This window comes from Brachyhypopomus gauderio, unplaced genomic scaffold (genome assembly GCF_052324685.1).
Source record: "Brachyhypopomus gauderio isolate BG-103 unplaced genomic scaffold, BGAUD_0.2 sc49, whole genome shotgun sequence".
Taxonomy (NCBI): domain Eukaryota; kingdom Metazoa; phylum Chordata; class Actinopteri; order Gymnotiformes; family Hypopomidae; genus Brachyhypopomus; species Brachyhypopomus gauderio.
In genome coordinates, this window is record NW_027506874.1 from 237,306 (window position 1) to 250,710 (window position 13,405).

At 40.2% G+C, this 13,405-nt stretch overlaps 2 protein-coding genes across 4 annotated transcripts in view; both read left to right on the plus strand.

Annotated features, from left to right (window-relative positions):
- LOC143487703 (NACHT, LRR and PYD domains-containing protein 3-like) overlaps positions 1-13,405 on the plus strand; it is a 267,073-nt gene that overhangs the window by 214,332 nt on the left and 39,336 nt on the right. The window lies entirely within an intron of this gene.
- The window catches only part of LOC143487706 (NLR family CARD domain-containing protein 3-like), a 43,084-nt gene continuing 35,452 nt past the window's right edge, over positions 5,774-13,405 (plus strand). For all 3 annotated transcript variants that reach the window (XM_076986804.1, XM_076986805.1, XM_076986803.1), the window contains exons 1-4: positions 5,774-6,073; positions 9,000-9,051; positions 12,114-12,192; positions 12,574-12,767. In XM_076986804.1, coding sequence (XP_076842919.1) covers positions 12,635-12,767 — 133 coding nt within the window. In that variant the 5' untranslated portion in view covers positions 5,774-6,073; positions 9,000-9,051; positions 12,114-12,192; positions 12,574-12,634. The remainder of the gene's footprint in view (positions 6,074-8,999; positions 9,052-12,113; positions 12,193-12,573; positions 12,768-13,405) is intronic.

Consider the following 13,405-nt stretch of genomic DNA (forward strand, 5'->3'; position numbering starts at 1 on the left):
TTATTATTATTATTATTATGTCTGACATAGTCCATGGGCGGTGGACCAACATGAGTCTGTTGTGGCCTGCCACCTCCACCATCGGCATCTGGTGGACCTCTCGTCTCTCCTTCTTCTGCTTTTTCTTTCTGATGAGGCCTGTGTTGCGAAACTTGGCCCCTGTCTGTGTGAGCCCGCGGCCTTGTTCTTCTCCTGTTTCCTGCTCACTCTCTGTGTCGTCCTCGCTGTAGGCAGGCTTCTACACAGGCATCTACAAGGCATCTACACAGGCATCTACAAGGCATCTACACAGGCATCTACACAGGCATCTACACAGGCATCTACACAGGCTTCTACACAGGCTTCTACACAGGCATCTACACAGGCTTCTACACAGGCAGGTTTCTGGCTCTGCTGCTCTTCTTGTGGAGTTGGTAGTTGTTCGTGGACCCGTCACTCTTCTTGTGGTGTTGGTGGTTGTGTGTGGACAGGCTTGTTTTTCCCCTCCAGCCAGTCTATCCCTTAGCACTTTTAAATGTTCTAAGCTAAGTGACCCTTTGGCTGGAAAACCAAAATGCAAAACCAATTTTGAAAACTGTTCAACACTTTCTGAGCCATAATAAGTTATCATAAAATTAACATTGTGGTGTGTTTACATTGGGGTGGTGTGTATTTTATTGCAACATCTTCAGGCTTCCCCTTACTGTGTTTTGTGTTTCTGTTCCCTATTTTTTCAGTTCTTACAGAGAGACTTTATGTAATTTGGGATTAAATTTAGGCCTGATTTTGTGCTGAACTCGCCACAAACTACTGTGCTGGGCACCTAATTCTTCACATACTGGTACGATTTTCCCTAGACGAATAATGACCCTCCTCTAGTTATCCCCTTACGCTATTTATGGTCGTCACCATAAGTGCTCAGCCAGTCTCACTGCAACTGAGATCTTATGATACTAGACTATCCTGTCTTAGTATCAGCGGCTCTACTCTCTTCCTTATGTTAATCCACGAAGCGTGGATATACACTATGGCGTCTGAGTGACCTGCAGCACAGCAGGCATCTAAAACCACAATTCACACTGATGAAGTACCTCTGAAGAGCCAGATCTTCACTCAGGAGGTCCCATCTGGGTCGCCAAAATTGTTGTGGAAATTCTCCATCACAACAACCGGGGTCTCTCTGTAAGAAAAGATACTCGGAGAGTATAAAGGTATAAAGATAGTATAAAGAGAGTATAAAGATACTCGGAAAAGAGCGACGGAGAGTGACAGTTAGTAAAAGTAAAAGATTTAAAGTAAAAGATTTATTGCCATGTTGAAAATTCTGTCAACACAGCCTTTGCAGTAAAAATTGTGTATTTTTATCATTTGTTTCATTTAATTCCAGTTTGAGTTTCCTCAGCTTGTTTAGTGTGTATTCTTGTGGTGAAGCAGCATGGGCAGCTTCTAAAGATTTAAATTTTTCTTCCAATTCTAATACCAGTGTTTTTTCTGTCTTTTTCTTATGTGTGCAGTAGGATATTATTTTCCCCCGCATTACTGCCTTCCCTGCTTCCCAAAGAACACACGGTGAGGTTCCTGGTAGATCGTTATATTCTAAATATGTTGCCCATTCTTTTTTGAAGTAATTAATGAAATCTTGTTCCTTAAGTAATGATGTATTTAATCTCCAGTTCCTAGTTGCTGGTGTGGTTCTTTTCTGTGTCAAAGAGAGACAGACCGATCGGTGCATGGTCACTGAGAGTGATAGGATGAATATGGGTGTCTGTGACATCTGTCATAATGGAATTGCTAACTAAGAAGTTGTCTAAACAAGAATGTGAGTGGTGTACTGCCGAAAAGAAGGTGTAATCCCGGAGAGTGGGGTGATGTGATGTGGGGTGATCAGAGAGCCCAAAATCGTTCATATATTGTTTTAGGGTGTCTGCAGACTGCCAGTTCCTTTGACTCACTGCTGTACTGAGCCTGTCAATATCTGGATCAAGTACCAAGTTGAAGTCTCCTCCTATTATTAGTTTGGTGTCAGAGTGATCAGAGAGTGCAGTGAAAATATTGTGGAAAAAGGAGGGGTCGTCAACATTTGGTCCATATATGTTAGCAAAACATAAACGCATATTTAGAATGGACAGGTTAAGTATTATGTATCTACCATCTGGATCAGTTATATTGTTGCTAATGGAAAAGCTTATCCTTTTGTTAATTAATATGGCCACCCCCCTTTGTTTTGAGTTGTAACAGGCTGAGTACGAATGTGGGAACTGAGGAGAGGTCAGTGTGTATGTAGGTGTTTTGGACATATGTGTTTCCTGTAGAAAGACAATATCTGCTTGTAAGTCGTTTAGCCGATTAAATGCTAAACTTTTTTTAAAAAATTTTCAATCTCTTTTCCCTCGAACCAGTTCCACGTACATTCCATGTGACAAACTTCAGTGAACTAATGTTAAAACTACTTGTTTGAGTGTTGGATGGTTGTTAAAGGTGTGTGTGTTGCACATCTGTGTTGTATGCCTGTGTTGTATGTTTCGTGTATATGTCTGCGCTATATGTCTGTGTGTATGTGTCTGTGCCAGCATGAATCGGTCGTGTGTGTGTGTGTGTCTCCTGTGTGTTAGTGTGAGATTGTGCTGTATGTCTATGTGTGTGTCTGTTTTGTATTCCTGCCTTTGTGTGTGTGCGCATACAACACATTGCAGTCTTGAAAGTGGGTGAACAAATCGCTGGGTGAGTGTAGAAAGAGAAACGGAGAGGGAAAGGGAAAAGGTGACTGAAAAGTGCATATACATAAAAAAAAAAGAGTGAACAATTAAGACTTATGAAGGAAAGCATACGGTACAATGCTAATTAGACCGGCATTAGTTATTTAAACTTGGACATGTCTTATTGTTCTAGGCAAAAAGTAATGTGTCATAAAGAGTTGGCGTCGGTGTCGGTGTTGATACAGTTCACCTGTTTAGAACAGCCATGGTGTTGTTTGTGTCGCGGTAAAGTTGACCGTTCACGTAGAGTTTGTCCACTAAGATTACAGCCCGGGAACCTGCTTGAATGAAACTCTTGCGGATGGGGAACAAGACCTTGCGTCGCTCCAGGATCTCTTTGGGGAACTGGTCATTGATGCTGAAGTTGGTTCCTTTCAGCTCCCGGCCGCGGCTCTTTAGCAGTTCTTTATGTTTGTAGTGTTCAAACTTGGCCACGATCGGTCTGGGTCTTCGCACATCTGGCCGCTTCCCCCCCAGGCGGTGAACGTGGTGAAAACTGATGTTTTTGACGGTGGCCTCTGAGATTTTCAAGTGATTTTGTATAAATGTTTTTACCATAGTCTCGGGGTCTTCGTCTGCCTTCTCCAGAATACCTGAAAATAATAAATTGTCTCTCATGCTACGGGACTGGAGATCGATGACCGTTTCTTAGATTTTTTTTGTTTTCTTCCGAGAGTCGGGTCATTCCCTCGGTGAGCGATTTCACCGACTCTCTAAGAACCGTGTTTTCTGCAGCGAGTGCCTCTACTTGCTGCTGGCTGAACTCCACTGACTCACGCAAGGCCTGAAACTCTTGGTGGAGAATTTCCACCAGCGCCAGGTGCGCGTCAAACCTGGCCAGTTTGGTGTTGATAGACTCCAGAATGTCCGCCATGCTACAGGTGTGTGGGGTGGCCGCTCCTGGGGAAGCTTCGGCACGGCTCCTCTTAGTCGATGGCGTCTTACCTGCATTGCTCATGATCATTCTATCAAAGCAGTTGTCTATATATGTGAATATACCATCCAAATCTTCACGGTGCTCCAGAGTGGTTGAATTCGTGGAGAGTGAGTTCAGAACGCTGCTGCAATGGTTCTGACCCACCAGAGAAAGAGAGGTCATATTACATGTGATGGGAATTTTATGATTTCGCTTTATGCCAGGCTTTATTAGTATATATTAAACACATTAGATGTGTTAGGGCTCTTTGCATATATGTGTGTTAATCATAGCTTCAGTAGGCCTCAGAAGTGTATTTTATTCTCTCTGGACGTCCTCGGCTCTCTCCTAATCTGATGTTCCTCTGATGTTCCTAAACATGGAAGGGACCACGGCGAGACTCAGTCCATCACGCCATCACGCCATCACGTGGATGCTGAGTGTGGAGGGGGCATGCGGGGGGAGAGGCTAATATACATCTGTCAAATCAGTGTTAATTATGTCATGTTTACCCAATCACACTTAGTGAATCACCTCATGTTCACCTCGTGGACACTGTGTGTATTGATGATTAAAGTATAAGAGATGAGAGTTTGGAGAGGGGAATTAGCTCTCTGCGACAGACGCCTTGTGTGTATGTAACTGACATCTCTGGATTAATCCATACTTTGTTAAAAAAATCATTGTACTTTATTATCTTACCTAACTGCTTCTGACTTTAATTGTGCTCACCATTTAAAGGTTACAGAATTTCAACCACATTGTCCTACCAAGTGTCCTGATTATTATCCATACTTAGAATAACACAAATAAAGTCTTTCGCTCACAGCCTCTGTCTCCTGCTGCCTCTCTCCCGGTGTCACATTATGGAGGCAAACACATCACACATAATCAGGTTCCTCTTACAGATAGTAACGTGTTATATATGATGCATGTGTTGCTTGTCTGGCCCGATGCCTTATAGGCATACAGAAAGCCTCTGAAATTTGCCCTCTGAATCATTTCACCTGTGCGCTTACCTACTCAATATGCCGTGTTTCCAGATAGATTTGAGGTATAAATTATGTTGGATCAGGCTAAAATCAGGTTCCTCTCTTAAGGAGTGACCTGATCTTCATGATGCATTTGTTATTTCTCTGGCCCACCATCAATAATGAATGAATGAATGAATGTTCAATTTATATAGCGCCTTTCTAGGTACTCAAGGTCTCTTTACAATTTTAACACAGGTACAACTCTTACACAACCAATCACACACCGGCGAGAAGCGGCAGCCAATCACACACAGCGTACTCTCTACCGGGATCCACAGCCCCTGGGGGACTGAATGGGGTGCAGGAAGGGGAGAGAGGACAGACCTTAGTGACAGAGCACCATCCACTACTGGACATACAAACACACACACATTCAGACAACTGCTTTCATTGAACATGAAGACACACAGACACACTCAGGGAGAATTTTTATTTTTTTGTCAGAGAATCAGGGAGGCCAATTTACCTAACCTCCATGTCTTTGGACTGTGGGAGGAAACCGGAGATCCCGGAGGAAACCCACACCGATAGAACATGGAAACTCCACTCAGATAGGGACTTGAACCCAAGAACCCAGTGCTGAGAGGCAAACGTGCTAACCACCAAGCCACCGTGTTGCCCAATAAGGTCTTCAATAAGCCTCTGAAACTGCCCCTTTAAATTTGTTCACCTATATGCCCACTGCTCAATATGCCATGTTGTGTGCTGGTATTTCTTCTTCCGATTATTTGTGTTCTAGAACAGCATTTCTGTGTTTTTAGTTTTCAAATCTAAGAATATGTTTCCTTACGTTAGAAATGCTGACGAATTCAATCATCATGTACAAATTGCATACAATTGAAACGACTTGAAATAGAAATCATTTTACAAATGGTGTAAATGCTTTCATTATATTTTAATATTTTTTTCTACATTCACAAAATCAGTATGGGAAACAATAACCTCTTAAATGTATGCTCCTACACTCGTTTGTTTAATCTATCTCTTTTAAACAAAGTGCGCAGCAAATGCGCATCGTGAACACAACCTTTTTGAATAAGGAACCAACTTCATCCGCCGAATAAAGAGCTGTAACCAAAGCCAATAAGTAACCAAACGAATCTGAAACTGCGAATAAGTAACCAACTTCTGCGTCGTACTTTATCGTGCATTTAAACCCCTCATTCTCACTCCAGCCTGGACGCTCATTGATTGTTGTTCTCCTGTTGCGTTTCCTCTGTTTGACAGTTTCCTGGACTCTTGCTTCCGTATTTATTCCCTTTGTATTCTGGTTTGTGTTTTAGTCCCTCTCTGTCCTCTCTGTCAGTTTAGTGTTCTGTTTTCCTCTATGTTGTTTAGTTCCTACAGCCTGGTGCCCCTTGTGTTCTTCAGTGAAGTCGGTAGATTAGGTAAGTCGTTAGATTTGTCCTGTTTCCCCTCTACGTTTTGTGCGCTTGTCTTGTGTGTTACTCTTAGTTTCTGTTGTCTCTACCTTTAGTCTGTTTCGGTGTTCGTTTGTCCTAGTGTTTGATATGCTGCCTGGTGTCTGTTCCAATGTGTACTTGTCATAACTGATCACTGGTGTCTATCGTACTGTCTTTTTAATTATTTTATTCAAAATTATTATATTATTCAAATAATAAAATATAATTTGCTGTTTGTTTACTATTTAATAATGCTGACTGCAGATCTCTGTGAATAAACAAACTGTTAGACACACTGACCTGTGTCATACTCTGGGTGGTGCTGTTTAACACATGTGAAACACTAACTTATTTAATGCCATCCTCATATGTTTATGTTTAGTGGTGTTGGTGAAGTAACTGATTAGAACAGGGGTCGGCAACCCAAAATGTTGAAAGAGCTATATTGGACCAAAAAAACAAATGTGTCTGGTGCCGCAAAAAATTAAAAGCCTTATATAAGCCTTATAATGAAGACAACATCATATATGTATCTATATTAGCCCTCTATGGCATGATTTTTTATTTTAGGAGGAAATTTTTTTTTCATCCTAGTATTTCCTAGATTAGGGGTCCCTTATAATATATAAATAATAAAATTTGCCCCCCCCACCTTCCTGCCCCCAGATTTTGGTTTGTTGCCTCAGGGCAACAAGACGCTATGAGGGTACTAAAACGCCAAGGTTACCTGTAATTTTCAGATAAGTGCAATGAGGTACAAACAAGTATTAATCACATTAGAAGTTTTATTTCACAAATTCCACAAATGATTTATCAATCAGTGGGTTAGAAATTAGCTGCAATGTGTGTTTGTGTTTCTGAATGTTTGTTCCTGTGGGCTACAGATTGAATCAATGTTTCACTTTTTTTGGAAAGCAAAAAGCACTGCTGTACCCATGAACTGCTCCAGTTCTTTAGTAGTGAGGTTAAGGGTTTGTTGGTATCACACTGAATGGCATATACAGGGGTTAGACAATTCAACTGAAACACCTTTCATTTTAGTGTGGCAGGTTTCATGGCTAAATTGGACCAGCCTGGTGGTCAATCTTCATTAATTGCACATTGCACCAGTAAGAGCAGAGTGTGAAGGTTCAATTAGCAGGGTAAGAGCACAATTTTGCTCAAAATATTGCAATGCATGTGCATCCAGTGGTTTAAACATTGTATCCTGAAGACGGTGCCATGCATCAGGATGACAATGCACCAATACACACAGCAAGACTGGTGAAAGATTGGTTTGATGAACATGAAAGTGAAGTTGAACATTTCCCATGGCCTGCACAGTCACCAAATCTAAATATTGTTGAGCCACTTTGGGATGTTTTGGAGGAAAGAGTCAGGAAACATTTTCCTCCACCAGCATCATGTAGTGACCTGGCCACTAGAAGAATGGCTTGAAAACCCTCTGACCACTGTACAGGACGTGTGTATGTAATTGCCAAGACAAATTGACACTGTATTGGCTGCAAAAGGAGGCCCTACACCATACTAATAGATTATTATGGTCTAAAACCAGGTGTTTCAGTTTCATTGTACAACCCCTGTAAATTTGACTGTTCTACAATTACTTCCAGAGTGCCTTCAGAAAAAAATATCTGGAAATGTTGATATGGGGACTCAATATTGTCTGATTTTGGAAGGCCTGGCCTGCAATTCTGGTTAATTAGTGATGTTGGGACTGTGGTGTGTTCTCCACTGGGGTATGTGTGGAACACCTTCCTCTGATACATCATTATCATCTTCATTTTCATCTTCATCTGTTTTCAAAAGAAACCAGAAAGCATAAAATTACAATAGGTCATATACAACTCTCGTCACCTGCTGATGTGATCTCTCTCTCTCTCTCACACACACACACACACACACACACACAGTATGTTCAGTATGACCGGACCATCATCATCTAAATCTCCATCAAACAAATTTTCCCCGTCACTGTCCTCAATCGCACTGTCCTCACTGTCCTAAGGTATGACCCTAATTGATGGATCATGTTCCTTACACCCATAACATGTTCTTGCATCCTTTTCCTGTGAGTAATAGTTGATAGGACAGCAAAAACAATGTTATGGAAATAACTGAGTCCCTGCACATCTCCATCCATGAACATGTCATTGTACAAACTAAAGTGGTCTAACTGCGCAATGTTGCCCTGAGGCAATGAATGAAAAACTTACATTTTAGAATATAGATACAGTGAAAAAGTGGCTTTACTCAATCAAATATGCTTTTTCACATATTCATGCACATGCAGATATTTTTAAATACAAATTTAATTTCATTTAAACATGTGAAAAAGTGAAATGCATCTTAGCTTTTGCTAGCAGTGTGTCTAAGCATGCTATGCTCCAAAAAAGGACTGCTCCACCCCCCAGGTGAAAGACACACCCACACCCAGATCAATTTTTATTGGTGCCAGACTTGTCAGGTGATTTAAAATGTGATGTTTAAAGAGGCATTGTGGGGGGTGGGGGGGGGGGAATAGTGGTTTGTTGCCTGAGGGCAACACCATGCCCATAGAGGGTTAGCCTACTATCAAAATGACCAAGTTAGCTACAACTTTTGCAAACTTTTCAAGATCACTTGGAGTGAGATTTAATCTTTGGGGGGGGGGCGGGTGTAAAATGGACACAAATGAAGTATTATATCGCGATCGATCATTCGCCAGTGCTTGGCGAACTAGTAACTCGTTGAATCATAGATGTGGATCAGAGGTAAATAAACTAGATTTTTTTTTTTGGCGTGAGATATCGGAAGTATGGCGTGTGAGCGTGTGAAGACAGTCAAATGTGTGTGTCTCACGCTCATTGCGTGAGAGTTGGCAACCCTGACATAATGAGCATTAATGATTAAATGTTTCTTCTCCCTGCAGTGTGTTCTGTAGAGAACGATAGGTCCTACACTACGTGACTCCTCTGTTGTATGTATGTATCAATGTATCTTACTCCGTTCTTAACCTAAAATGACTACTTGAAACCACTCACGAAAATCCAGCTATCCCAGTAATAATTAGTAATCCGCCTAGGATCAACCAGTCTTCTCTGTTTTTTAAAAATAACTGTACTCGTAATCTTTTTATTAACCCAGCTAATCTCATCCACATTAAGCTATCACAAACTCACCTCTGCTCTCAGCCTGTCTCTCAGATTTCCCCACTAACAGTAAATACAGTACCACTAATGGACCTCAAGAGTTTCAGTCAAAAAAAAGGCATGGGCAAAAAAAAGGCATATTATGTGCATCCTTGTCAAACAGCCATACTGTTTAGGGTCACTTTAACCCTGGTGCATGTTTAATTGTTCAAAAGATGTCTGAAACCAAAACAATCTTAACAAACAGTGTGAATATTTAATTACTAACAACATTACTAATTATTCTATCAATATTTAGTGCAATGGTGTTCCTTACTTGTAACAGGTAATGGTTCAATTAGGATCATTTTTCATAAAAATGTGAAAATTTCCATGTTCAAACTATGATACCAAACACACACAACACTCTCATACACTTATACACACACACTCACACACATACACACAAACACACACACACACACACACACACACACAAACACACACTCAAACACACACTCAAACAGACACTCAAACACACACACACACTCAAACACACACACACACACAAACACACACAAACACACACAAACACACATACACACAAACACACACACACTCTCATATACACATACACACACACACACACATATACATACACATACACACAAACACACACACAAACACATACACAAACACACACTCTCATACACACACACACAAACACACACAAACACACAAACACACATACACACAAACACACAAACACACACACACTCACACACACACATACACACACACACACACACACACACATTTATTTGAAAATATCAATACAGTAAAACCAAACAATGAAATATATACACCACCTGCTGTAAGCCATGATCTCTTTACCATCCACCCCTTCACTCCTCATATAGTAGCTAAAGCCTTCAGAAATATCAACACTAAAAAAGGCACAGGGGAAGACTCACTGGACCCCTTCTTTCTGAAGCTTGCATCTCCAGTCATTTTAGAACACATTACGTATATTTTTAATCTCTCCATTTTATCAAGCAGAATTCCCAGTGTCTGGAAAACAGCTCAAGTAATTCCACTTCACAAAGGAGGTGACGTTTTAGATCTTAACAATTTTAGACCAATTTCAAAACTGTCATGCCTAGCTAAAATTTTTGAATCTTTAGTGAATGATCAGCTTCAGACATTTCTCAATGTAAACTCTGTCCTGTCAGAATATCAATCTGGGTTTAGAAAGAAGCACAGCACAATTACTGCTACTGCACTGATCCTCGATGATCTTTTAACTTCCTTGGATCGCAAGAAACACTGTCCAGCTATTTTCATCGATCTTTCTAAAGCTTTTGACACAGTTGATCATTTTCTACTTTTAAAAAGTCTACAAAATATCGGTTTTGACCAAAATTCCTTAGAATGGATAAGAAATTACTTATCTTTTAGACAGCAGTGTGTGGTCCTGGGACAAAACAGATCTGAACCGTTACCCATCTCTAAGGGTGTCCCACAAGGATCAATCCTTGGGCCGATATTATTTAATATATACATAAATGATATTGTCACCTCCATTGTTGACTGTAAAATACATCTATATGCTGATGACACAGTTTTATATTGCTCAGATGATTACATCAGTACTGCAGTAGATAAATTGCAGCACACTTTTAATGCTGTACAGTCTGCCTTTTATAACCATAAACTTGTTTTAAATGCTGAAAAAACGAAATTTATGCTGTTTTCCAGATCTTTTAACGTTGATCTTAATACTTTTAAAATCACAACTTTGAAGGGTTCTAACGTGGAAAGAGTTAATGAATATAAGTACCTTGGCATATGGCTAGATGACAAATGTACTTTTAAGCACCATATTACAAAGCTTTCAGGTAAGCTGAGGCAAAAACTCGGCTTCCTGTACAGAAATAAATCATGCTTCCCAACGCACACGAGAAAAAAGATTGTTGAAGCAACACTTTTATCTATGCTTGATTACGGCGATGTGATTTACAGACATGCATCAGCAACTTCACTCAAACCACTAGATTCTGTTTATCACGCGGCATTAAGATTCATTACTGGGGACCCGTATAATACACATCACTGTTCACTTTATGAGAAAGTTGGCTGGTCTTCTCTTGCTGTGCGTCGTGAAACACACTGGTTTATTTTTATTTTTAAAGCACTTTCTGGCCATATGCCATCGTACATTACACAAATGCTTATTAATAATAATACAACTTACCAGACCCGCTCCAGTGATTGGATCACCTTTCAGGTTCCAAGAGTTTTTACTGAACTGGGAAAATCTGCTTTTAGCTACAGTGCTCCAGTGAGCTGGAATTCATTACAGGAAACTCTAAAACTCAGCTCGCTGGTGTCACTCAATCATTTTAAACACCTAGTCTCTAACCACCTTCAGACAGCCTGTCACTGTTTTAGTTGATATAATTTTTTTTCTTGTTTTATCTTATGGTATCTTTTACATCTTGTACATCTTGTATATCTTGTTATAATGCTGGGTCTTTTTAATCATGTTATACTTTTATCTATGACAATCCCTTCCCCATGTATTCCCTCGGCTACACTGTAAATTAGGGCCACCCTCAATGTACTCCCGAGTTTAAATAAAGGTTGATTGATTGATTGATTGTAGGACGCTGCCTCAAGTTTAACTTCATTACAATATTAATGAATTATGTTTCATCGATTAGATTAAATTAAAGAAATTCAATAAATAAATCCAATTTTTGATGTCATTTTTATTTTTACGATTTGAAAAAACAACAGCAAAATGGAACGTGCATAACATGCCCCGTATCTGGGCACTAAACAAAGTGCGATAAAACGCAGGCTCCGTTTATAAAAATAAAACCGCAACCCGTTTAATGTGACTTCTGTTTTAGGACATCACTGGTCAGCTTCTCAACATCGGGCATGTAAGATGTAACTTTAATCTTGACGCAGGACTGCAAACTCTCATCTGTGAGTCGGGTGCAATATTTTGAGTTGATGTAGTTCATGTTTGAAAATATCTGTTCGCACAGGTATGTTGATCCAAAGATGGATAATACTCCAAATGCATCTTCATTTTTCCTACAATTGTCAGGAAGAGCATTCATGTGTCATAGACAAGTTTCTCGGGTGTTGGGAGGCGTTCGCTCCATTTGTGGCTTTGGCCAAGCTCGCCCTGCTAATAGAAACGTGCGTCGCAGGCTACGACGCAAATCTTCGTTGACATAAATGTTGAAATTTAATTTCGTTAAGAATGTTGGTGTCATGTTTGTCCCCTACAAAAACTATATTAAAACAAAAAATACATTTCTCTCCCCCATCTTTTTACATTTTCAAACATTTTTGAAAAAGCTCCAGGGAGCTGCTAGGGTAGCGCCAAAGAGCCGCGGGTTGCCGACCCCTGGATTAGAAGATGGAGGGATCTACTCCAGTACAGACCAACATCACAGATCAGACCAACATCACAGCTCAAACAGGAGGGAACGTCTGTGCTCCTCAGATTCATGGGAATCAGATTAATGCACCAGTGACCTTTATATATGGAGGTAAGAGATGAATCTGAATGTTGAGATGATCAGAGACCACAGTTAATATTTATTTATAATTACTGGGTTTATATATATACGAAGGTCATGAATACAATTCTCACAGTTGTAAATCTTCTTTCTAAGATCATTATCAGCTGTTTGGTATCATTGATTAATCAGACTCCTGACTTTAATTCTACAAAATGTCTGACTTTGTGCAAGTGGACCTGGAAGAATTGAAGGCACAGGGTGGTCACACAAATTTGATCTGAACACGTTTTATTTACAGGGGCTCCAGTAACATCTGGAAGCCCAGCTGTGCTGACAGGGAGAGGAGAGGGGTGGGGAGGGATTATGAACAAAATAACTAAACCCATGATGGAGACGAGATTAAAATATAACAGGAGAACTAACGGTAACAGTTGTACGCTAAACGGGAACTCGATGAACATAAGAATACAAAACAACCACAAGACCAGAAACCAATAACCACTAAGACAGAATAGACATAAAGAATAAAACACTTGATACTACGAACACTAAAGCCAACAGAAAAACTAGCAGTGATACACATACTCAACAAAACATGGACTAGGGAAGTTCAACCATAGAACAACATGGACACATGCACTAGCACTAACCAGAACATAGAACAA